Consider the following 25,951-nt stretch of genomic DNA (forward strand, 5'->3'; position numbering starts at 1 on the left):
CAATACAGATTTGAAATCCTGTAAAATGACTTTAATCAGAATTAATATTTGCATGAAGGAAATGTCTAACACCAGCAGAACAACTTAGTGAAACATACTGATCCATGACAAACTAATGTATCAAGACCGATAAAATGATTAGTTGTCGTCATCGTTTTGCATTATTTCTTTTCGGAGAAACCATGATGAAAGTAACATTGAATGGATTACATGTAACAACAAATTAATACGTACAAAGAATTAATTTCTACATTTATGAACAAAATGTACAAGTGACAGGAAAAAACAACAACGGTTCAAAGACATCACCTGCAACTTTTTTTTAAATTCCAAATAAGTTACAAACAAACCCCCTAGTACAGACGTGAACTTAGTACCAGAGCAATAAAGCGTTTGCTGTGGTAACATAGGCGTGTGAATAAGTCACAGTGAGTGAGTATATTACATGTGCATATATTACACATACATATATACACATGCATACACCTACATGTAGGAAAGCACATATATACTGTACATACGGTACAACTCACAGCCAGGTCATGCAGTCTCTCTCTCACACTCACACGCACACACACACACACACACACACACACAAACAAACACACGATCTGGAGTTTAGACACAATGCTACTCGTCATTTTCACTTTCTCCACATGGGTGCAGTGGATGAATATTTTTTCTGAACAGAACAGGAAGTCAATATCCGTCTTTCACAAAACTCAACGTAAACGCTACCAGCTGTTTATGGGACTCTACACAGAAAAGCAAAACCAGTGTCTAGAAGTGCCGTGCATCAGGAAATGGAAGAGGTCTAAAATATCAACAGAATACGGTCACGTTTTTTTTCCGTTCCACTTTTCTGGAACGCCTTTCACACAAAGATGCCGTTTGATTTTGGGACTGAGGCTGAACATCTGTAGTACAGTATGACTATATACAGCAGGAACCGTGTTATTTCTAAGCCATGATTAGTGACAACAAAGCTTAAACCTAGAGAAAGACATGGACGCCACAGGAAAAGGTGCACCAGTGAGACCTTTGGCCTCGGACGTGAACTTGACTCTTGTACAGTACAATAAAAGTTGTGCCCCTTTCACACTGATCAGGCATAAGATCTGCTGCTCCTTCTACAGCCTGGCAGAAAACAACAAAACACTCAGTAAGTAACACTGTAGTTTAGGCTGTGTATAGTTTAAGTTTGACAGGCAAGTTTTATGACCCAAATTTCATATTACAAAATTAGGAAAACGGCCAGAGTCTTTATCTTTAGGTCGTAAATGCAGCTGCCAAGATCTATTAGAGAAACAGACAGTGAAGCAGTGTGAAAAGGGAATTTCTTGCTTTTATAAGAGAAACATATGAGCGGAATCATCCTGAGACCTGTTGTTGTTATTACAGAACAGTCCAGCAGAGGTCCATGTGCTACCCTCAGCTCACCTTCACTGTCACGCACCATTTACAGAGGCTGTGATGTGATCACGATGCTGCGAGTCTGGAGAGGTCTTTCCTTTTTGCACAGTACGAAGTGAAATTGAGCTGAGCCTGAAAGTCCTGAAGAACGATTCTCTAGAAAAAGCGGAGGGATGAAGAAGAGTCTACTCAGTGTTTTGCTTTTACACAAAACTGAAGAGGTTAAAAATCTGCCTCAGAAATCGAGCGCGTCTCATTCACACTTTGCTTTTCCTCTTTCTGAGTAAGTTCTCTGCTTTCATTGGACCGTCAGCACATCATTCAAAATAGACATCAGCGGCTGAATGTAAAAAATAAAGATGAATGCGTTTCATCCAGTGTTTGCTGAGGGTTAACAGTGCTGAAGCCTTATTGATTAGTCGTTAGTGAAGTTAAAGTGTACCACAGTCCTCTCAGAGCACAAACACTTCATATGATCACTCCGATTCTCCAACACATGAGAGGGAACGTGATGATTCAGTCCCTCTCTGAATACCTCAAATTCTTACTGTCCAAGCTACATCAGCTCTGTATTACTGATTTATTTATTTTGCTGATGTTCTCAGCGGAAACCTGTATTTTCCTGTAAAAAAAAATTCATGAATTGCATAAATGAAGGTAACCTGCTTGTACTGAAAATAGATCCTCCATAAATCTATTCAAAGAAACTGCGGGTCCCAGTCTGGTTAGATGTAAAGGAGAGTTCAAGTACAGTGGTCGTGGTCGGGGTGTGGTTATTGTGTTTGGTCCCTGGGAGACAAGCTACTGCAACAGATTAGTATAAAGACTTTAGATTAGTAGTTAAAGGAAGAGTTTTAGACGCACACTCAGATTCACAGTCTCTTTTTTTACACAAAAATTCAGCCTTTTCTTTTTTTTTTTATTACTTTACAAACCTATACTGCGTTTCAGTTTGTGTTGTTCACTGACTGAATAAACCGGATCATCCCGCGACCCAGTTCCTCAAATCCTGAAAACTTGATTTGTGTTTGTGAGACGGAAGCTCTAAAGAGATTTAGTTTGGTTTTCTAGGAGACATGACAACAAATTATTAAGCAAACTCCCCAAAATATTCTCTTTGTAGATTAAATTAAATTAAATTGAATTTGAAACTGTCTATTACCTGATACTATAGCAGGTCGTCCTGCAAACCAAACATGATAAGTACTTTGTGGTCGGACAGGACCTAGAGAACAGGTACAGCCTCTTCACATAAATAAAAACATATATATCATAATCCCCCTTGGTTTCATTTCTTAAGGAGAACATCTGAGGCTCGTCGACAGTTTTTTGCTCATATTAAAATAAAGTCTTTATCTGCCTCCTCCCTAGAATCGGATGACTTCCTGCCCGCTGCTTTGTCCTTGTCTGGGTTTGGAGTTTGGTCCTTGGTCTTCAAGGGGCCGTGATCCTCGGAGTTGGTCCGGACAGGGTTGGACCGCTGGACAGAGTCTGATGCTGTCCTCACTGAAAGAGGAGACAGAGAAGATGATGGTAAGTGTTGGTGATGAAAGGAAGAGAAAGAAGAGAGGGAGAATGGAAAGAGTTGAAAAACCCGATGCGTTTTAACTTAAATAAATACAAATAAATAAAATTGTACAGATATTTTGTGACACATGTAGTTACTAATAAGTCAGAGCCTCATCTTCTTATGTTGGCCTTACATCCAGTTAGAATGGACCAACTAAAACAGAGAGAAATGTAATCAAACCACCTCAGTCCCACTTTTAACTTGGCAGCTTTTGGAAAATGTGGACTGTAAACTGTTGGTGTGGATCAGGGGCAGATACAGGATTTTCTTTGTGCTTTCTTCAACATTTAATTTTCCAGTTTCTTGATTTTCCAAGAATCAAGATGTAAAACATCAGGAATATTTTTTGTGAAGCTTGATTGAATTTAAGGGGATTATTGGGCCTTGGCCAGGGTGTGCGCTCTACTGAGTGCCAATCTAGTTATTCTGTAATGAGGTTGCTACAGAGGAAGTGAGATTAAGATTATGTGTGTAGCTCTGCCAGACACCAGAGGGTTTCATCATCACCCACTAAAAAAATCACCAAGCCTGTCAGTGACAGAATAATCGATGAAAGGCTTAAGAGAAACTGAGTGAGAGTTGTGACCTGAATCTATCAGTCTGATGTGTCAAAACGGACATGTTGACTGCGTGAGAACAATGCAAATAAGTGAGACCATAGGGGAAGTTGGATCCTGACAGTGACATCAAACATCCACCGTCTGTGTCTGAGGAATCTGCTCTAATCACAGGACGGGTTTTAGATGAAGGAGGAGGCTTCACTTTCTATTTATCAAGTAACATTGACACATGGATTGATTGGGCTAAGGAGACACACTCAAAGATTTTGACAAATTTTCTCGACCCACCTTCCTGAGTGGTTTTGTTGGAGCCTCCTGACTGCAGACTGGTCTGACCCTCCTTGTCTTTCTCTGACACCGCCCTCTTCAGTGTGGGGAGAACAGCTGCTTTAGGAGACACACTGCCGCTGCTGGGGGAATCTGGACTCTCATCTGTCAGAAAGATGACCAGGAAACACATGTTACTTAAGCATTGGGTTTCGAAGGTAAAGGTCTCTTTATTCCTTAAACATGATCTATCTAGTCCCTCAGTGTGACGACCTGTTCAGATCCAGGGCTTGTTTATTACCTATGCTCTTGCTGCTGCTGTTGGTCCTGGGCTTCTGCAGGATGCTGGGTCGTGCAGCCAGGGCCGGCTTCGCCCCCTGCGGCATCGGTGGCTTGGGACTTACTGAAGCCCCCGGGGGACTGGAGGAGGATGTGGCTCTGAGACGAGGAACTGTTTCAGGCTTGTTCTCACCCCGCAGTGGGTTCTTTTCTGGAGAGCCAGTGTCTGGTTTAGGGGCACTAGTGGGAGGCTTGCTGCTCTCTGGGTTAGGAGGCTGAGATTTGGTTGCTGAAAAAACATAAAAGAAAGTTAATTAGATGAAAAAACTTTTTAAAACTTGTAAAACACATTTTGGGAGGGGGAAGTGGCTGTCTGTGTCTATTTTGACTTTCTGATCAATTCCAAACATGGCGAGTGTGATGCTGAGGACCTGAAGAAGTGTTATGCTGACTGAAGCTTTTCAGATATTGGTTCATGAGAAAGTTTCAAACATCCAATTTCTGTTAATTATCCGATTTGAAAAAAACGAGCCACTACATTAGATGGGCAGTGCAGCACACGGTTAATTTCCAATGCACAGAGCTCAACTGGGACTTTAATTTCTACGCTGCCAGCGAGGGATGGGAATCGATAAGATGTTGTTGATACCAATGCAATTATTGATTCTTCTAATCTATCCAATTCCTTGGCATCTTCCTCAATGATTCCTAATAAATTTTCTGTGTGGACAGAAACGCCCCAGTGCTTTCATTACAATCCTCCCTGCTGGTATCGATAAAAGAAATTGATAAGCGTAAATGGTGCGTGACAGTGAAGGTTCGTATGATTTCGATGGTTTGGACAATTTTGAACCAGTTCTCTATTCCCATCTCTACCATCACCCAGACGCTCAGAGCAGAGCTGAGCAGCAAACCCCAGCAGTAACAGATGTGCAGTGTGACGATAATTAGATGATGCTCTCGAAAAAGCTGCAGGGCTAAAACAATCAGCCTCTACTAACGGGCAAATTTTGATTCAGTGTTGCACTAGTCTAGAAAATGCAGAAATAATATTATTTTTTTTAATCGAAACAGATCAATAAGTTGATATTAATGGAGATATATGCTATTTGAAGGTGGCCCGCATGCATGTATTCAATGGTTTAAGAAAAAGTCTTGACTGACGCTAAAAACATTCAATAATAACAGATAAAAGGCCAAATCAGATCAACACTAACAGTTAACACACGTCAGAAAGGTTTATTGCTAATAATGAAAAGAAAATGTAGAATAAAACTTACTTGTTGCATTACTCTCAGGTCTATCAGGGCTGGAAGACTGAAGGAAAGACAAGGACATTATTCAGTTTCATGAATAAAGTAAATATTAAATGTAACGTTACCCCTCATGCAAAACCTAATTAATGCTAAGACCATACTTCACAGTTTAAGTCAATTTATATATTTGTTTTCAGATGAAAGCTCTTTTAATTGTATGTGCAACTTTTCAACAGAGGGGGGCGCCTTTGTGTAAAATAAGACACACGTGGAATCCAGCCAGAACAAGCAGATGGCAGAAGTAGCTTTAGTGCCGCTGATACAAGGACAGTAAAAAACCCTAATGCTGCAAACACTATAAACCTCTTACTACACACACGGTTTACAAAGCAGTGACTAGTAAGGGACCGATTATACGTTGAGTGAACACACACAGGTGCCAACACCAACTCACCTCTTTAATGCTGACACACACCAGTTGCCTTCATAAATCTCTGTGGATACATGTTGTCACAGTATTTTTGGCAAAATTACGCCATTATTTATTTTAGATTTTAATTAATCTCTTTGTTTTGCTTTTTCAGGAAATAGTAATAAATTACATAGGAAAGAGAGAAATGTATTGAATTCTGGAATTTGAAGTAATATAAAAAGGGAAACACATCTCATAACATTTACATCCTACAGTGAGTCATGAGTATTTGCGGCTGAGCCCTCTTTCTTGTCTTCATTCTGTTGATGTGCTTCTGCACCTCCTCCCCCTCCTCCTCCTTCCACCTTGTCCTCTGGCACAAACAAATCTGGGTTGTTTGTGTTTTTATGTCAACATGTCGACCGGCACAATGACTAGCCTGGAGATAAATGCTAATCTTAGCATCTGCGCGTGTGTGCATGTATGTATGCGTGTCAGTCAGTGTTTCTTATTTTATGTCGTCTGCAAGCTACAATCCTCTGTGTGGGTTGACAGAACAGTGTTGACAGGTGGAGGCTGAACACCTTCAGCAGCTTGTCCCCAAAACAAAATGTGTCCTGGTTGAAACAAGCATCTCTCTGAACCTCGCTGCTCGTCTTAACATATACACACCAATAGATACAAAGGCTGAGTTATAGTTAATGTATAATTGTCACGTTATTTTGAAATTTATGAATAGTTATGGCTTTCCACAAAACTTTATAAATGCAATTATTTTTAGTATATTTAGCATTTAACATGATATTAAATCAAGATATTTTTGGGGCACCACATGGGCTCATTTATAGCAGGTGGTCTCCATTTTCACTCTGCACCAACCGCAACACACTTTCCCCAAATTTCTCAACCTGTTTCTTCTTTACTGTGTTTTTAAATAAAGGCTTAAACCCCTTATAAATGAATGTCCAACATAAATGTTGCTGGTGCAGGGAATTCGAGCTGAAACGGTTAGGTAATTCATCAAATTATTATTTGGACTCAGACTGAACAAGACATTTGAAGACCTCCTGTTTAATTCAGTGATGTTGCGCTGGAAAAGATTGACAGTTTATTTTACCACTTAAAAAAAAAAATAATTGGAAGGAAAGTAACCTTCACATGTGGCTGCACAAGTTATTCAATATTTACGCTAATGCAGCAGTTCAGCACAACCTCAGCCACATGTTGCTGACTTTTAAATTCCCTTCTTTCCTGTCACTGTTTAAATCACCTCACCTTGTGTGCTCTCCTCTCCTGCTTAGCCTTCATCTCTGCCAGGAGGCCGCCGCCCATAATCTGCATCCCCGGGTACCGCCTCCCTCCCTGAGGACTGCCCCGGCCGTCTGACCCCTCCCACGGCTCGTCCATGGAATCAGGCGTCCTCAGCTCGTCTGATCGGTCTGAGCTGCTGCTGTAGTCTGTGGGCTGCGAGCGACTGGAGGCCTCTCTACAGCGCAGACAGAAATTATTAGTGATGCTGGATTCCACTGGTGCATTCAGTGACCAGTTGACTCAAACAAGTATGTAAATCAGTATATAAAACCTTACCAATATAAGCCTGACAGTATTGGTAGATAATAGGAAAATAATTTAGTTTTTGTTCATCTATACCTTGACTTTGACTCAGGTACTGGGCTCTTCACTGCCACCTTTGGTGAGGAGGGCTCCTCAGGGATGGTGGAGGCTGGTGCTGAGGACGTAGCAGAGGATGAAGGAGTCGTCTGGTTTTTCTCAGATTTATCTGCTTTGTCCGATTTGGTGGATCGTTTGATGAGGTTGAGGAATCCTCCTTTCTTCTTTTTCTCTCCATCTTGAGACTCGGAATTCTTCAGGGAACGTCTGACAGGCGAAGACAAAGAAAGGCAGAGAAAGTGACAGAAGGAAAAATATTTAACATGGTTCATGTGTATAAAATAAAGACAGTTTCAAGAAATATTGGTAACAGCCACTAGTACCTAAATACACTTCCACTTGAATACAATGTAATACATGTCAGTCGATAACGAGGAGAAAACAGTTACTGCATTGTCCTTACTTGGAATCCATCTTGGTGACTTTTTTCGAGAAGAACTCATCTACACCCTCATCCACTCGTCCCATGAGGCCGTTCTGCTCCCCATCCTGAGGTGGAGCACTGTTTATTTGCTGAAAGAGAAAGTTGGAGAATATGACACCATATCTGATAGGGTTGGGTACCGGTACCAAACACTCGTATCTTGACCATTTGACAAACAGTGGAAATGCGTGAGACAAAGCCATGTTATAGATTCACAGTTCATAAGTGCAGCGGTAAGTTTATTTTGACTCACAGGTACCTTGCTGGAATGTCTTTTTTTGTTCCTGCGTGGTCGCAGTTTGGTGAAGTGCTGCAGCTTCTTCTCCTCCTCAGACGGCAGCTCCACCATCTTTCCCGGCAGACGGTGCTCCAGTTTGGGCAGGACCTGAGATGGAGTAGGCGGAGTCTGAGATGATGTCGAAGTGTCATCCACATGGATGGGAACGTCCTCCAGAGCCTTGTCCAGGTCAAACTCCATCTCTGTAGGTTTGTTATTAGACATCTGTTTACTCGTATTTACAGCAAGTTGTATCAGGCCAAATATTCAACGAAATGAGGTAAGCATTTTACAGTATGATTTAAAACAAATGTCTGATGAAGTATAAACTAAAAACATTTAATGAGCTACTTACCAAAGGCACGAGACACTGGTCGAAGCATTCTGCTGTGGATGCTTTTCCTCTTGGTTTTAGGAGTCATCTGAAGAGGAGACTAACATTAGTGAATATCAGGAAACTGTGAATCCAAAACCGAAACTTTCATTTGCACAATTGATGCCTGAATAAGTATTTCAGGGTTCATATGCCATATGATGCATGTTCGAGTTAAAACTGAAAATTTAGATGATTAATTATAGACAATCTAAGACCTTGTGGAAACCCTGGGAGATGAGCAGTGCAATGTGGTTTGACACATTAAAAATATGTATTGTATTGTTTCAGTTTGACATATAATTTGGAAAGTGAGTGATGAAGTGACAGACAAATGGCTGTTTGCACCGACTACAGGTCTTTTTCAAATTCACAGAGTGCAGGAGGTTCTCTGTGCCGTAGAAACACACTACAGCAGAGAGGAGTGTGTGAGAGGCAGTGAGGAGAGACAGAAAAAGGAAAAGAACAGTGAGACTTTAAGAGAAGCTTGAAAGGTGAGCTTAGAGGGACAGTCCAAGAGTACTTACACTGGTGCAGCACAAAGTCTCCATGGAGCAAAGGTAGAAAGAGCAGGAAGAACAGAGGAACAGAGGATTGAAGAGAAAGAGAGACAACAAACAGTAAGGCTGAAGAATTAAAAGGAAAAAGATGGAGAGGCAGGCTTGACAGCTGTGAGCTCTAGTGTAGCCTTTTCACAGTAGAAAGCAGAGGTAGGTAGGAGAGAGGGATTAAGAATGAAAAAAGGGGAAGAGCAAGAGTATGAAGGTATTAACATACAGATGAGGAATCTGACGAACATGTTTCTTTCATATCGTCAATCAGACTGCTATTCTTTTCTTACTGCCAACAAAACTATCTATTTACTAGATAACACTCAATATTAAGAGCTAAAATAACCTATCCCTCATCTCAAGACCCAAATATAGGTTCTGTTATCGAATGTATAAGCCATCTCTTATAGGCTGCTTTGCTTATTTTTGCAAATCAAGTGGAGTTTACTGAACAGCAAGCTCTTTACATTATTATCAAAATCAATCCTTTTGTTGCTTTTGGTAAAATGAAGAGTTACTGTTCACAATGTATAAACCAGACCAGCACTTTAAAACCACACTTGCCTAATTCAGACAGTTTATGTTGATTCTTTACATATAAAATTCAATCATTGCCAAAACTGTGTCAGAATATACTTTACATACTCTGAGTTCACACCCAGCCACGCCTACCATGCACGTCTCCAGATCGTCCAGCCTCTCTGCCTCTAATATTTCAGCCGATGCCCGCTTAGGGATCTTCCCCTCTGGGACGTCCAGATCCAACGACCCCTGCTGCACCAGAGGGCGACCTCTGCGTACCAAATGGTCGGCCTGGGATGAGTAGAATAAAGATAGGACAGAGGTAGAATTAAGGGTACAGAGAGGTGAGGTGATGTAGAAGTTTAAGAAAAAGAGAAAGATTGGAAAGATTAGATGAGAAGGTGAAATAGAAGAGTAACAAATGGAGGAAATGAGGGAGAAGAAGAAATAAGAGAGACATCAAAGAAAAGTTTTAGATTTACATTTAAAAACAGTGCTGCTGCATTGGTTTCATGCCCAGGCAAAATGATTATTAATCACATGAAAACAACGATACTCTGTGAATAATCAGTACTCTGAAAGAGTTGAGTGAAGGTAGTTGTAGCAGAAAATACGATACAGATAATTTAGCGACACACATTGTGAATGAATCGATAAACCATTTGAAGCCCTGATGACTGTAATCTTACCAGAGTGTGTTGTGAAGTGGAAAGAGCCTCTAATATCTCATCAACGATGCGATCGGACAGGAAGGACGCTAGACTCAGCTTCACCTCACTGACACAAAGAAAGTCTTTTAGAAACCGCACACATACACATATACACACATATTAGTGCTATATAACCCACAAACACACACCTGAGCTTGTTGGTAATATCCACCCCTGACTGCTCCAGCAGTGTTTTGGTGACAAAGCTCTTCGGCACGACCATCTTGGCTGAGCTGGTCTTCACCAACTCTGGACGAAGATTACTACTCTTCATCACATGCGGACACAGGGACTCTGCAGTGTCCACCATGGACTCCAGCAGAGCCTGCAATGGATGAGGATAAGAAGGTGGGTGGATTATTTCAAATATCGTCTCATTGATCAAAGTTAAGATCGTCTGTTGCTTAACTTCCAGCATCGACAGGTGGCATCCATGTTTTCACTCTCTATTATCATAATGTAATATAATTAATTTTATTTTATCATACTATAATGATAGTATCTTCTGCAATACCTCTGACCCCTTCTTAGTATTCGATTTTAGGGTTAACATGCTTGAACAGATATTTAGTTGACGTTTTAACTCTACCTGGAGCTGTTGGTCCATGACCGTTGTCACCTCCCCGGCCATAGACTCCAGTTTCTCCTGGATGGGGCCCACTGAGGACCTGTCTTCGTCTCTGGACGCTGATCCGAGGTGGTAGAGGTGAGGAAGCAGCTGAGGAGACAAAGACGATGACAAGGAGACCGTTTTAGACTTAGGAGAAAAAAAAAAACTAATATTTCATTTTAAAGTAATTCTCCATGTATTTTAGTGTCGTAGTTAAATAATATAATAATATGTCTTCTTCGAAAAGATATAGAAACTGATCTCCAAATGGGTTATGAGATAAAGTCTTAATTTACACACAACAGTAAGATTGTGACACACGTGTGTCTCCTCACCGTTTTAGAGTTTCTGGCGTCTTTGATGAGGTTCTCTGCTGATCTGACGTCCTCCAAGATGGCATCCGTCTCCGAGTTCCTCAGAGAGTTCAGGTGGTCCTGCACCTTCACGCAAATCCTGTCAATCATCTGAAAAACAACAACACATGAAAGTTTTTATGGGATATGTCAAAGCCCAGAATGTTTACTGGATCTCCTGACACAGTAACTGACGTGTCTAAATGACATTTAAGAGCAACTACAGTTCTATATATCATCTATATCCATATGATTTGGAATCAGTCGAGTAAGAGTTGTTAAGTCTAAGTTAATTTTTCCCCAGAAGTAGCTGCAGAGTGAGCGCTCCTCTTTTTCACTCTGCGCTCTGAGGTACACGGCTCTCCATCGTGTCAACAGTTCCTGTCCTCTTGGGGAAGACGTCTGTGATGGTGCAGGCAGCCGTCCACTCAGGACAAAAGATAAAGTTAACTTCAGTCACCAGCTTAGAATTGGTGAGCTCACGGCCACCTAATAACGTTATTAGCATAATTAGTATGCATTAGCTCGGAGGGAAAACATGGCTTGTTTATTACATTATGTGAATGTCACCGTGAATGTCACATTGAACCCTGTTCCAAAATCTGGTGGTGTGATAAAGAGTTGCTTGATAGTTCAATGAATCAAGTGTGTGTGTATGTGTGTGCGTGTGACTCAGACCTGTTGTGTAGTTGTGGTGACAATGCCCTGCTGAAGCCGATAGGCCTGTTCCTGTAGGTATTTTCTGGTCTCGTGGTTCCTGTAGATATAATTCTCAATCTAGACAAGGACACAAAACCAAAGTCATTAGAGTAAACCAAAGAAATGATTTAAACAGCAACAAATAACAGGCAGAGGAGGAGGAAAAAATGGAACTTATTAAAGTACCTTTAGCAAAGCATCCTCTGTTTTGTCTGGACTGGTCTTCAGAGCCTGAGAGGCATCGATGATGGGGATGGGCATGAAACGAATGGTGAAGTTTCTAATGCACACAGCCAAAGGACATTATAACACATTAGGTCACAATTCTGAGTTAGGAAAAAATATAGAAGCCGACAGAGCAATCAAAAACCTGCTGCATTTGAAACAGATCAAAGCATTCCGAGTTGGTCATTTTACTTGTGAAATTCGCTTTCATTCATTATGCTTATTGAACATATACAGCAAATATGTGCTTTCAAGGTTTATACAGCATATTGTACTTTCATCAATGAGGGAGAAGATGTAGGAGGAAATACTGGTTGTGTTGTTAAGCACCAGAGAAATCAGATCTGTGGTGAAACAAGGCTCATGTGGCTAAAATGGATTCACAGCTGCTGAACCTCCCTCCAGTTTAACAAATATTATTTCACCACAGAATCAAAGAAACATCTGCTACTAATGATCAGATTTCTGCATGACAAGTCTAACTGTGTTTGCCTCTTGATGAATTAAAGATACTGGGTGTGAATAACACATTATATTAGGCTGTGTGTGTGTGTGTGTGTGTGTGTGTGTACGTGTGTGGTAACAAGGCTGAGATGTGGCACGACCTCTCAGCTGGTATCACACTGCTCTATTAGAGAGCAGCGAACTGACACCATTGGAGGTTACTGATCTTGAAAGAGAGGTCACCACACGGTATTAATATTCATATCATGATGGAGGAGAGGAAAGAATGAAAGGGAAATAAGAGAATAGAAAAATATATAATAGAACGGAAAGAAATCATTGATTTTGTTCTATGGAACATCTGATAGAAACCTTTAAAGAATGCACAGAAAACACAAACACAGGAGACATGGGGAAATAGACTGATACTAATGAAATACCATGCACTCAAACACACAGTGAAACGCACACGCACACACACACACACACATACACACACACACACATACACACACAGAGACAGAAACTGAACAGATGGAAAATTGTTATTTCAATAATACAATACAGGGAGTCAGAGAGGAAATAGGGAGCTGTGCTGCTGGGAGAATATGATAAACAGAGACAGGAGATGAGACGGAGGTTGTACAGATGTGTCCCAGAAGTCAATTTAGTCAGACGCTCACAATCACACAGAATATTGAACCTTTAGATGAGCAGACAGAAGATACAGTAGACACAAGTCTGATTTATTCAGCCTCGATTTTTTGTCTCTAACTTTCTCTGAGTCTGAGCATCTTTCCTTTGTTGTAGTATTCCCTGTGTGTGTGTGTCCCTCTCTCTCCCCTCATCAGCTTCCTGTCTCTCATCCTTTCTTCCTGTCTACACACAGCTCAAGGTTTCCTCCTGCTCAGCATGAGGCAGAGTCACATCACAACTCATCAATCCCACTCAGCGTGTAACACACGATTTTGGTAGGTTATTAGATTTCATTCAACAGGAACACAAGTAGGGAGTCATCAACCTACAATTATACTGTATATACATGACTCACAAATAAAACAATAGAGGCAGTGCCACTCACTTCTCCAGAGCAGCTGCTACATCCTGAAGACCTTGCGGGCTGGTGTTGTTCCTATCCCAGATCACTGTCCTGTACAAAAAAACAAAAGAAAAAAGGTGATCATCAAAAAAAAGAATTAGTCATTTCGAGACATTTGCATGGGTCTCTGAACACTTAGGCTCAAATGACAAAGCTAATGACTCTTTGTTACCACAAAGTACAACTAGAGGGGCAACCAGATCAAATCCAAAAATGATTAGGTCATCCTCTGGTCAGACTCCACCCCTCCACAAAATGTCATGACATCCATTCAGAGGTTGTTGCATAATCCTGCTACATAACAAACACACAAGCAATGAAAACACTAGAATGGCACTTAAGGGCATATCTTGGCCAAGCACAAACAGTCTTATGAAACCAAACTTGAATTCACTAGATCTGGATTTTAATCTGGATCTGATCGATTTTGTTTCTAGGTTATCTCTATCAAGATAAATTATAATTCTCTGAGAAATTTACATTTTTGAAAAATGTCCATATCTTACAATGTTAAAGTAGGTGATAAAAACCTGCCCCCTGATAAGGATCCACACCAAAATTCAATGGGTTCTTCCTTAGGTCATCCCAAAAAATATCATGATAATCTGTTCAGTAGTTTTTGCGTATTCCTGCTAATAAACAAACTAAACAAATACAAACAGAGATGAAAACGTAACAGTAACTACACATAAGGAACTTCTATATATATATATAAACTATTGATGGTCTATAATTACACTTGTCTGTTTGTATTTTATCTTGTTGGTAACACAGTAACATTTTAACCCATTGTTTCTCCTCTATTGACTGCATATAACAGTCACAAGTCAGCACTGCGACCCGTTGAACAGGTTGTGTACTGACCTGAGTTTGGAGTTGATCTGCAGAGCCTTGGCCAGCATCTTGGCTCCCATGTCCCCCATGGCGTTGCCACTGATGTCCAGTCTGGTGAGCGAGGAGTTGCTGCCGAGGGCGTTGAGGACGATGGTCAGATCGCTCTTTAGTCTGGAGTCTGCTAGAGACAGGGAGGTGAGGGGCTGTGGAGGGGAGGAGGAGGAGGAGGAGGGGAGGATGGAGGGAGGACATGTGGGGTAAGAGGAGGAGAAAAGAAAAGTGTTTAGAGGGGTTTTAAATTATGAGAAGAAGAGATAAAATATAATTATACTGCGACTGACTCTTGGGTGTCATTGACAGTGTTATGGGACTGCAGGACAGTCAGGGTTTATCTACAACCTGCAGGCTGGTGAGAAGCCCTTCAGTTGTGTGTGTTGGCATCAACAGCACTGAGTATCCACAAGGAGACTTCTTGGCCACAAGTCTACTGTAATTTATGACACTGGTATTAATATTCCTTTGAGAGCTGCCTTTGTTTCTTGTCTGTGTCCTGTAAAATGTACGTGGATGTAAGTGTGAGCAGAGTTCACAGTTACTTTGACACTGTTACAAAAGACTCTGCATACAAACTATAAAGTTAAGCCCCAACGATTCATTCACTGACAGTTCTACCAAAACATAAAAGTTAAATATAATCCAACGCTTACTCTTTTGCCATTATACCACTTATGAAACTGTATGGTCCTTTAGGTGGTTGTTACTAAAAAGAGCAAACAAACAAACTATACTTTTATCAGCAGATCAAGTGGACGTTTAAGAGCCTTCTGTCAAATGTCTGAAATGCGATATCATCATTCAAAACTTCAGAGGCAAAAGGAATCACGAGATCAAGTGGATTTCTTTGTAACATGAGAGTGATACAAGGTTTTACAAATCCCCAACAGCATGCGTCTGTTCAGCAGATTGGAGCTGCTCTGTGATGCGTAACATCTACACAGCTGGAGTCTCCTGTGATCTGCCCTCTACAGGCCACTCACTATACCGGCTGCCAAGTCGCCCAGTTGAACCAAACTCATTCATTCTTTTATAAAATAAATGATAACTCAGCTTAACGAAGAGGAAAAGCCACTGCACTGCTTACTTCATAGTCGCGCTGCATTAGTGATACAGTGGTTTGAGATATTTTACTCAAGAAAAATTTGAGATGCCAAACTTGAAATATTGAAATCAAAATCTAAGAAAGTGATAAACAAAAACATACTTTGAGTATAAAATTTCCCCATCGCTTCACTTCCCTTTAAAGTCAATGGGGGGTTTCAAGTAATGTCAAAATGTGAAAGGCTTGTGGTTTGTCCATTTGGGCCACTGTAGAGAGAAGGCGATGCAACACAGAGAACCATCATAGTGAGATGGGCTCATTCTAACGAAACCGAATATATCCATGAATAATAATAGTATTATTCTGCCAAAAGACGCCCTAAATCAAACACACTTTAATTAAATGTATAAACACATAGTGTATTTTACCAAATTCGATATAATAAACATAACGTTACCTCATGTTTATGACCTAAATAATGGCTCCTGATCCTGAGGAGGAGACTCTCACCTCCACATAGATTAACACAGTGAAAGTGCAAAATAACATAAAAAAACGAATAAGCTCAGTCAGCTCAGTGGTTATCAGATGACTTTGGGCTTTAATGAATGTGTGCTGATGTCAGTGTGGAGAAACAACATCAACATGGTTGTATAGGCGGAAAATGAGCGCAGAGAGACTTATTTAGTGCCTGCATGTGTTCCTGTGGAGCACACAGCAGACATTATACATGCACATTTAAATAGGTAGGAGACGATGCACCAGTGGGCGCTGTAGCTTATTCTTTCTGAAGTGTTGTAAAGAAGAAACAAAATGTTCATCACTGGGTTCCCACACAGACCCTTAAGAATAAAAACTGTGTTCTTCTAAAAAGGCTCAGTAACGTCTGGTTGTGCAGCACAAGAAAGGAAGACGACATCATGAAGGTGTATTGACAATAGTAAAGTAACTGTGATTTCCATCCCCTGCTATGGCTGAAGTGAAGAGAGTAAAAAAACGTGAAAAAGTGAATGACTTTCAGGAGCTCAGATTTTTCAGACATTATAAATCAGTAAGATTGTGAAATAATTTTGCTGGAAACGCAGACACGTCCTGTTTAATAAAACCAGGAAAATTAGAGATTATAACACAAGACACGCAAATGAAAGTGACCTTGTACCGGAGACAAATGAACCTTTTTAATGGCAGTCGATAAAATGCTGATTTGTGTTCAATACTGAAATGACTTAATGCATCTCTCCACTACAGTCTGCAGTGGCTCTACAAAGGAGACCAGGGTGTTCTTATGATGATAAACAGTAAAGAATTATTATTATTATCGTTGTTGTGCAGAGATAAGTGCAGTTGCATTTACCCTGTTAAATGTCCCCATGTCCCCTTCTATATCTTTCCCTCTAAATTTGAACTGGAGATATTTAGGTTGTGACTTATTTTTCTCCAAATTGTAAACATTCCTTCAACTTCCACCATCACATTCACTAACATGCTGATAACTACTAACGTGTATGTTTTCTCCCGGGTTAATTATAAAGTTCATATGAAATGTTGTTTGTTTATCGCAGCCTAAGAACAACTTAAAGAGATTTCTTAATTTGTTTTTGCAGATTCTAACTAATTTAGGTTTTTACTCTTTAACTGTATTAATTATTGTCAATAAGATGTTTGAGTGCTGTTAATTCTCAATAAATTATGATGTTTTCTGTTAATTGGTGAAGAGTAAACTTGGTGGATAAGTGAACCACATTCCTGCTCACTAATAAAATAGAGTTTATGTCTGTACCCTGGCAGCTCGGAGCGATTCCAGGTCTGAGTGTCTGGACTCCAGCCAGGACAGAAACACAAGGTAAACGTGACGCCTGCAGCTCCGTCTCTTTCTCTGTCAGGTATTTTTGTGTATTCTCACTATTTTCCAAGACGCACAGCAGAAAAAGAAAACAAACATTCTGTTGAATAAATAATTTTACATGCAGAAAAACTGTGCACATTAGAGATAATACTCTGAAGCCCCTGGTCTAAACAAATCTCTGACAAAAATGTGGCTGCTGGTCTATAGCTTTGATAACTTTGTACTTGCCCTCTATGCAAATTAAGAATGATCAAATCTATACGCAGATTGTAGCCACTTGTACTCGCCATGATGCAAATTAACAGTGATCGTCAACTGGGACAACGTCCTCACTGACCCTGGAGCCCAGTTATTAATCCAGAGGGCTCTTTATGTGTAAGGCTTTTGCTGCTGTGTGACAATCCCTGTTTGCCCAAATCTCGACATTGGAGGTAGAAATTGCAAAGTGAGCACAACCTTAGTCACAATGTGTACATTTATAGGAAATGAATCAATTTGGAAAATAGCGGAGTTATCCTTTAACCCTCTCCCTTCTTCTCAGCTTTTCTGAGCTCCAGCGTCCACCTGCACAGCCAGATAAGCAGCTCGTACACATACTGACATATTTTTATGGAGAATGCATGCACGCACATGCTCGCACACACTCGCTCACACGCACAAACACACCCACACACACACACCGACACCCACACAGAAGACCACAAGAGTAAGCACCAAGAGACCAATCCAGTGTGGCGCAGCTCAATAGGACCATCAATCTAGCACATCCAGCACTGTGGGAGACAAAGACAGGCAGGCACCAGGACAAAATCTGTTACAGCTCCCATGATGGAGGGAGAGATAAAACGAGTGGGATTGATCGAGGGACAGGAAGGAGAGGAGCGCTTTGTTTCGCTGCAGGTTTTCTGAAATATATAACCACTGAGGAAAATTATATTCTTTTAATATCTATATAATATCACTTGTCCCTTTAGACGTTGATAGACACTGTGGGGATGATGATCACAAGCAGCCAACGATTGGAAGAGTAGTTTTGAGTTTTAATCCCACGAGTTCTTTCCATGAGGTTTCCCTTTGTAGTGTAATAACCCACCAACAACTCACTTTTACTACGATTTCAAAATTAAATGACATCTACCCTAGGTTTAACAGATAAAGTTACACCTCCAGTGTTTATCTATCTTCATGTACCATACCCTATTAATCCAACAGCTTCAATATTTGCGTGCAACTCCCAGAAACCACACAGTTTCCCTTCACTTTGAGCAATGTAGGGAAATTCTATTCACACCACCCTCTGCTGCAGAGGTCAAGGGTCAGCTGTGGAGCAGCTGGCTGAGTCTCAACTGGTAAGATGATTGCTCATATAGGATTTGGAGCTCGAGGTCGTTCCCTGTTATCACCAGGCTACAGCGCTCCATGAAGAATAACATACAGTCGGAGGAAATTTACAAACTCACCGACTCCTCCTCTTGAATCATGTGAACCAGGCTGTCCAGGATCGGGCCGAGGTTTCTGAGTCAGGTTGAAGAAAGACAAGAAGAGACATTTTAGCCATGTGTAGACCTGCTCATTTTGGTTTAAAACAGGCATAAGGTCTCTTTTCCTGCCCTGTATTCTTACTTTGACTTGATGTTGTTGAAGTTCTTGCCCAGAGAGAGGTGTTTGATGGAGCGGTTCTTGGCCAACCACACCAGCAGAGTGGACAGATCTGAGTCCAGGCCTGGAGGTTTTAGAGAGGATAATATGAGAGGCTGATCTCTGCCGTTTATTGGATTCCACAGATTTTTGAATCAGGTTTAAAAAGCTCAGTCACTGTTTGGTACAATGTATGGATGCTGTCACCCACCGTTGTCAGAGATATCCAGGCTGGAGATGTTTGGGATCTCTGCTATACAACTCTCAAGGATCTGAGAACCTCCTGAGCGCAGCTGGAAAGACAGAGGGGGGGGTGAACTTTAAACTCACAGTGCATCAGACCCAGACACATCTAAAACCTTTACAGGCTACAAATCAAACGGTTTAGACTCAAAGACCTACAGGACTCTTTAGGTGAAACGTGCAACTTAAGATGGAATCATTAAGGAATTAACATGGTGATGTCACGGTTTAAAATACCACTGATCATCCAGTATAACTGCAGCTGGGAGCTGTTGGTAGTTGTAATCATGTAATTTCTTAAGGTTGATGGAAAGTGGGCTCGGGAAGAGGAAAAGGCTGAGCAGGAAGCAGGCGTGCAAATTAAAAGAGGAGTGAATGAAATGTTAATTATGAAGAGTGAGTTCACTGGTACTTACACAATGACCGAGCTTAGAGCAGCGTTACGGGGAGAGAAGAGCATTTCAGAGCCAAGCCAACAATTACCAACAAAAGAAAAACCACACACAGATGCTTAATGCTCATTCTTCTGATCCGACATACACACGTGTGCACGCATCTGCACAAACACACTCATCGGGGAGTCATACACGCTCCTTATTCCGCACAGTTTCGGGCTGCCCCCACCCAAACGCTTCATTAAAGCTCCGAGAGGAAACGCATGGAACGCATCATCCCTCCCTCCACCCCTCCATCCCTCCCTCCACCACCGCAGCTTCTGTTCGTTATCTCTCTTTATCTGTTGGAGCAGGGGTGTAGACGGGGGGCTGGTGCGTGTGTGTGTGTGTGTGAGAGAGAGAGAGTTGTGATGAAACAATTACAGAGGCACGCCGAGCCATCCCCCACCTCACCTCGTCCTCACCCGCCCCTCCCTCTGCTCATCTCTCCGCCCCCGCCTGCTGTCTGCCAACTCTTCCATTATACAGCCTCTTAACGGCGTCGCTGGCCTGTCAAATGCTTTTTGGAGTGGATCCTAAAAAGGCTGATTGCATTGAATTGAGTCTTGACACCAAAACTATAAAAAAAAAAGCAGCACTCAATAAACTTTAGCCGATAACAGCACTTATAGAAATGGGACCAATACTGGAAACATGATTAATAAAGGAATAAAAGCGAGAGAATGCAATGCTTCCACCGGTTTATGCTTTAGACTGGCTCCACTGGATTTCGCAGCACGTGATTAAACTGTGCTGCCGCAGAGCTGTGCATGTTTGCCTGCATTCTCATCAGCTTCTCTGTGCATTGAATATAACTGCTGCTGTGGGATCTAGGTCCAGTATACTGCGACTGATCAGGAAAGTGATGTGAAATAGAGAGAGGGAAAGGGCCTCACCACACTGGTGATATATAACACTTGAGTCTAATGGGAGTCAGGGGCTTTAACTTGAACCATTAAGATTTCAACTGTACAAATGGGTTCTCGTCATTTATATGATTTGGAATTCATTGTGAACAGGGTTTGAAAAAGTTCCCAGATTCCGGCTTGTCTCACACATTGACAAGCTGCACCGAAAATCTACAAATTCTTTGATCTTGGTTATAAATATGCACAAACACACACTCACAGACACACACCAATTACCCCAACAAGTAAAAATCTGCCTGTAGAAAATGATTTCTCATGAGCCAGGTACAAATGTATGCACTGCAAAAGATATCTCTGTGAGATAAAATAAATTGATGAGGGTAAATGATGACGTGCAGGATGTTTATGATGACGTGCAGGATGTTTATGATGACATGCAGGATGTTTATGATGACGTCTGTGGTTCTCACCTCACAGCAGCTGAGGTCTACAGACACGTCCTTCAGACTGGGGTTACTGGCCAGACCAAGCAGGAAAGCTCTGAAACAATACAAATACAGACAGTTTAAAAAAAGGGAATTATCAGATAGAGAGAGAGAGAGAGAGAGAGAGAGAGTAAATGAGTATGCATTGTTTTTATTATACATTCTTTTTTGTTCTGTTTTGTCTAGTTTACAACAGTAAAACCACTTCAGTTAAACATTTAACTGCAGTGTCTCTGTGCGCTGTGAGCTTCAGCAGCTGCTCTCTGGGATGAAAGCTGACAGGACAAGTCTAGTTTCTACTCTACTTTTAAATAGTGATATAAACAGTGTGTAGTGAAATAAGATGAGGAACAAGAAGAACAAAGAGTGTGGGACAGAGGAAGCCGCTCGTCGAGACGCATTAAATGTGAATGAATGGTGGTCTCACTTGAGGGCCTCTGGTGGCAGCTTGGTTCCTGACACGTTGATGGAGCTTAGCGTCAGGGCGCTGCTGAAGAAGTGCTTGAACGATGGAGGCACCTCTTTGCCTTTCCTGCAGAAAGAGAGGAGGAAATAAATTCCAGATGGATTCACAGACGACCGATTTTAGTCCGTGACACATTTTAGGTTTTACCTTCTCTTAAAGAAACAATTTTAACTGAACAAAAAGGACACAGCGGGGATTCATAAAATGGCACAAAGTCCCGGGCAGAAAGTAAAACTCAGTAGCACACCTCCTCCACACACTCCATCTACCTCTTTTCCCGTTATTTCCCTCCACTTTCACTACACTGTCGTCCTCCCCCTCTCCTCTTCTGCCCCCCCTCCTCATCCTCTGCCCTCACCCCTTGATGAAGTCCTCAATTCCCCAGAGACAAACTGGAAAGAGAGATAATGATAGGAAGACAGCTGCCTCAACCGCCCATCTGTTACACACACACACAGATAACTATCATGCAAAGTCCCAAAGAGGTAACAAAAACGAGTACACACCTATGGTACACACACACACTCATAAATATCATGCAATGTCCTAAAGAGGAAACATAAACGAGAACACACACAAACAAATATAATGTCCTAAAGAGGTAATAAAAAGGAGAACAGACGCACATACACACGCACATACACATCCTGTATTTTATCCGGCCTGTAATAGCATGTTGCTACCAGCAGGTGTCACACACACCAGCACACAGACTGAATTCCTGGCTAAAACGGTCATGTCTGTTCAAATCTGAATTTCGGGGCAAAAGGAAACTTACACTATTATCAAACTGGCACAGACAACCACAGTATAGGTTCTACAATGTATAAGTCACTCACCACACACACAATAAGAAACTCTGATTGGTTAACATGGACAAATGCCCATCTTCCATCACTGGTTGGATCGTTGGTACAACAGATCTCTGACTAGTTTTACATTAATACATGTTCACAATGCAACTAATATGGAGAGTGCACAGTTTGATCCCACAAAAGATGCAGCTGGAAGTTGTAGATAAGTATGGATGTCATCTCAATCATCATGAAGAGAAAAAAGAAGTTTGCAGTTTGGGAATGAGTGGACAGTCCAGTTGGTCATCATGTAGACACGGCCGGTGCTGTCTTTTCTTAAATCTCTTATTTAGAAAAGACAGCAGTGTTATTCTAACACTATCATAGCCTCCGAACTCTAACTTCCTTTTCGTAATACATTGTTTTCAGACGACCTCCAACTGACGCATGTGCAATGTTTCCAGTGCGCGTTTGATCCATAAACCTTGGAAGCAGGAGGCTACAGTTTGACAACAACACGATTATTAGTAAAGTCCAGACGGGTTCTCACCGGTGAGAGAAGACACTTTTCGACATGTTGAGAACAGAGAGGTGTTGGACTGAGCCTCGCAGCAGAGCAGAACAAACCTGGTGAACACACACAACATCAAAAAGTGTGAAGGTTTTCTTTGATTTATGAGTTTGAATTACATTCTAACATTATATTTTTGAAATAGGCTTTAAATATCAATAACTGTTGTTACAACACACACTTTTTCTCTGCACCTCCCAACCCTGCTGTGTGTTTACAAGCGTGTGAACATATGTACAGCCGAGTGCACGTGACCAAGACAGAATATGATTTAAGAGCTCATGAATATCTGCAGTGACAGGCTGACAGCTGGCTACATCTCAGAGGGATCAATACACAGTGTTTGGCTCTCAGACCCACATCAATACATCACATACAGTGTTCAGACCACTACACAGGCAGCAACACTGATTTACTGTTTGATTACACTCCCTCCTACATGGATGTTAATGGCCACCACCTCCTCTTACACTGCTGTTTAATGAGATAAAACTCGGCGGAGCAAGCAGTTGATCAGGATTGTGAGCTCTGGTGGTTTTACACGGTATCTCTTTACTCATGTGTTCCTCTTGAGATCGGATATAATATGGACGTGCCACACGACTCACCTGGTCCAATGAGCAGTCAGTGTTGGAGAGGTCAAGGGTCACCAGGCTGTTGGGCTGAGCAAGGAAATGGCAGAAAAGCTGGAAAACACCACACACACAGTGTTAGAGAGCAGAGGATGAGACCTTCTCCATGTGGGGGGGGGGGGGGGGGGGGGGGGGGGGCATGAACATTCATCTACATGACTCATGTGTTGTTGATGTGAGAAAGTCTGATGTGCCCCTAGAAACACGGTCACTGTCACTCCTGCAGATTCCATGTTGTTCTTAAACTCTTTTGTTATGTTTTATGATTGATAGTTATTTTCCAGCCATCTTGATCCCCTCTTTTATTTGTATTTCAAACATCGCCTTGTTTGATGCTGTTAAAGTACAAGTGGCCAGTTAGCTTAGCTTAGCATAAAGACTGGAAACAGGGAGAAAGGGTTAGCCTGGCTCTGTTGGGTAACAAAATCTTGACTACCAGTACGTTGCTATACTTGTTGTAAATTGTAAGATGATAATCACTGGACATGTGAGTGGTATCAATCTTCTGTTTAACTCCTAATGAAAACTATTCCTTTAAACCAGTCTTCACCCACTCAATGATTTATTGTCAAGCCTCAAATACAATACATTAAACTGATGGGTGTGACTGTATCTGATTTCTAACCTCAGAGTAAAGACTTTCCCCCCCCATCTCTGTATCTGTGCTCTGAACAGACGTCTAATGTCCTGAGTGCTGAGTGATTTATAAGAGTCCGAATAAGGTCTCCACATAACTGCAGCACTGAACTGTTTCAATCAATTAAGTGTTATTGATACCAGCTCTGAGATGGATTAAAAACTGTGTGTGTATATGTGTCTGTGCATGTGTGTGTGTCTGAGTGTGTGTTTATACCTGCATGTCGTCCCCTCGGAGGATGTTCCCTGAGAGGTCCAGATGGACCAGGCTGCTGGAGATGGACGGGTTGGCACTCAGTGACTGGCAAAGGCTGTTCACCCCTAAAACACACACACACAACACACAAACACACAGCACACAGCACACACACACACAAAAGCAATGTCAGCAATATCTCCAGCCTCAAATCTCCCTCGATGTTTTGACAGCATATTGAAGGAAGTAGCAGAGGAAATGAGCAGTGACAGGAAAGAACAGGATCAGAATGTAGAGTGAATGGAAAGAGAAGAGAGTCAGGCCTTCTCCTGTTTGTGAAGAAGTGATCACCGGGAGTGTATCAGCATTTGGCAGCATTTCACACTGGGAAGTCCCAAAAGTTAAACTGCAACATGAACCATGTGCCACACTTTTTTCGAGTGGTGGCTCTAGTTCTGAAAATGACTTACAAGCTGACATTTTTATAAAGCTCTATTTAAAGGTGTTTAACCTGAGCCAGGTCCTAAACAATGATAGTAATCTTCACACATACAGAATTAGTATCATAAAGCTGTTAAAATATATTTTTTAAATAGACTGGTATTGGATCAGAACTGGGTATCAGCTGATACACTTAGTCCAGGCATCAGAATCTGGTAATTATGGACAATCTGAACATCTCTAATAATTAATAAGCTGAATTAAAAGCCATATAAAAATAAATTGGAGTAAAAATGTAATAAAATGTCTTCCATCCTCTGCTTTACCTCTGAGCGCTGGGGGTTTTGGGCCGTTAGCAGGGATGTGCAGGGCTCAGTTTAAGCAGCACTAACCCTGCTCTGTGGAATATGATAGCCGTCTATTGATCTCCTGAGAGCAAAGCATGTTCACAGCGGCTCCCTGCAGATGGTACCTGGTGCAGGGACATTTACTTTGGAGGAGAACCAAGAGGAAAGTTTACCTTCCATCGACTGTTGATAAGATCAGCACTTAATTTAGAAATGATGATGAGAATAATCTACAAATCCTCTGCAGCCTCGTCATCGCTTTTCATTAAGAGGACTTTACTTTCTCGTGCCAAGACAATATTTGTGCTGCTGAAAACTGGTGCACTGTTTACAGATCGTCTTCGCACAATCACACAATAAAAATACATCTCTTTTTCATTCCCCCCTGGCTCCCACGCTCGGTGTTTATCGTGCAATAATTAAGAGTCATTAGCATCCCAGTGGTAGGTGCCATCAGATTAGTGGAAAGTGTGAATTACAACAGATTGCAGGGGGGGGGGGGGGGGGGGGGGGGGGGGGGGTTGGTAGTGAGTGAATTAGAACGACAAAGAATCATGCCGATCACAAAGCAGCGCTCGCACGCTACAGGGGAGGAAGGCACGTACCTTTGGGTGAGAGTGAGGTTTTGGAGAAGTTTAAATGCTTGAGCCCCGTACGAAGTTTGGCAAACTGAGCTCCGAGGGAAGAGATACCTGCATCGAGAGA

At 41.6% G+C, this 25,951-nt stretch overlaps 1 protein-coding gene across 2 annotated transcripts in view; it reads right to left on the reverse strand.

Moving 5' to 3' along the window:
- Positions 1-9: 9 nt before the first annotated feature.
- LOC128449426 (F-actin-uncapping protein LRRC16A) overlaps positions 10-25,951 on the reverse strand; it is a 63,900-nt gene continuing 37,958 nt past the window's right edge. The window contains exons 12-38 of one of the 2 annotated variants that reach the window (XM_053432589.1): positions 25,852-25,938; positions 24,480-24,583; positions 23,603-23,680; positions 22,974-23,050; positions 21,591-21,695; positions 21,149-21,218; positions 19,344-19,425; positions 19,118-19,217; positions 18,955-19,009; positions 14,580-14,752; positions 13,698-13,766; positions 12,134-12,227; positions 11,927-12,025; positions 11,231-11,359; positions 10,875-11,003; positions 10,435-10,610; positions 10,265-10,352; positions 9,726-9,866; positions 8,485-8,551; positions 8,106-8,332; positions 7,832-7,941; positions 7,408-7,635; positions 7,033-7,243; positions 5,370-5,406; positions 4,112-4,378; positions 3,832-3,975; positions 10-2,919 (exon numbers count right to left, since the gene is read on the reverse strand). In XM_053432589.1, the coding sequence (XP_053288564.1) occupies positions 2,747-2,919; positions 3,832-3,975; positions 4,112-4,378; positions 5,370-5,406; positions 7,033-7,243; positions 7,408-7,635; positions 7,832-7,941; positions 8,106-8,332; positions 8,485-8,551; positions 9,726-9,866; positions 10,265-10,352; positions 10,435-10,610; positions 10,875-11,003; positions 11,231-11,359; positions 11,927-12,025; positions 12,134-12,227; positions 13,698-13,766; positions 14,580-14,752; positions 18,955-19,009; positions 19,118-19,217; positions 19,344-19,425; positions 21,149-21,218; positions 21,591-21,695; positions 22,974-23,050; positions 23,603-23,680; positions 24,480-24,583; positions 25,852-25,938 (3,320 nt within the window). In that variant the 3' untranslated portion in view covers positions 10-2,746. The remainder of the gene's footprint in view (positions 2,920-3,831; positions 3,976-4,111; positions 4,379-5,369; positions 5,407-7,032; positions 7,244-7,407; positions 7,636-7,831; positions 7,942-8,105; positions 8,333-8,484; positions 8,552-9,725; positions 9,867-10,264; positions 10,353-10,434; positions 10,611-10,874; positions 11,004-11,230; positions 11,360-11,926; positions 12,026-12,133; positions 12,228-13,697; positions 13,767-14,579; positions 14,753-18,954; positions 19,010-19,117; positions 19,218-19,343; positions 19,426-21,148; positions 21,219-21,590; positions 21,696-22,973; positions 23,051-23,602; positions 23,681-24,479; positions 24,584-25,851; positions 25,939-25,951) is intronic. The other variant, XM_053432590.1, reaches the window with a different exon arrangement.

Source organism: Pleuronectes platessa, chromosome 10 (genome assembly GCF_947347685.1).
Source record: "Pleuronectes platessa chromosome 10, fPlePla1.1, whole genome shotgun sequence".
In the NCBI taxonomy this organism is placed as follows: domain Eukaryota; kingdom Metazoa; phylum Chordata; class Actinopteri; order Pleuronectiformes; family Pleuronectidae; genus Pleuronectes; species Pleuronectes platessa.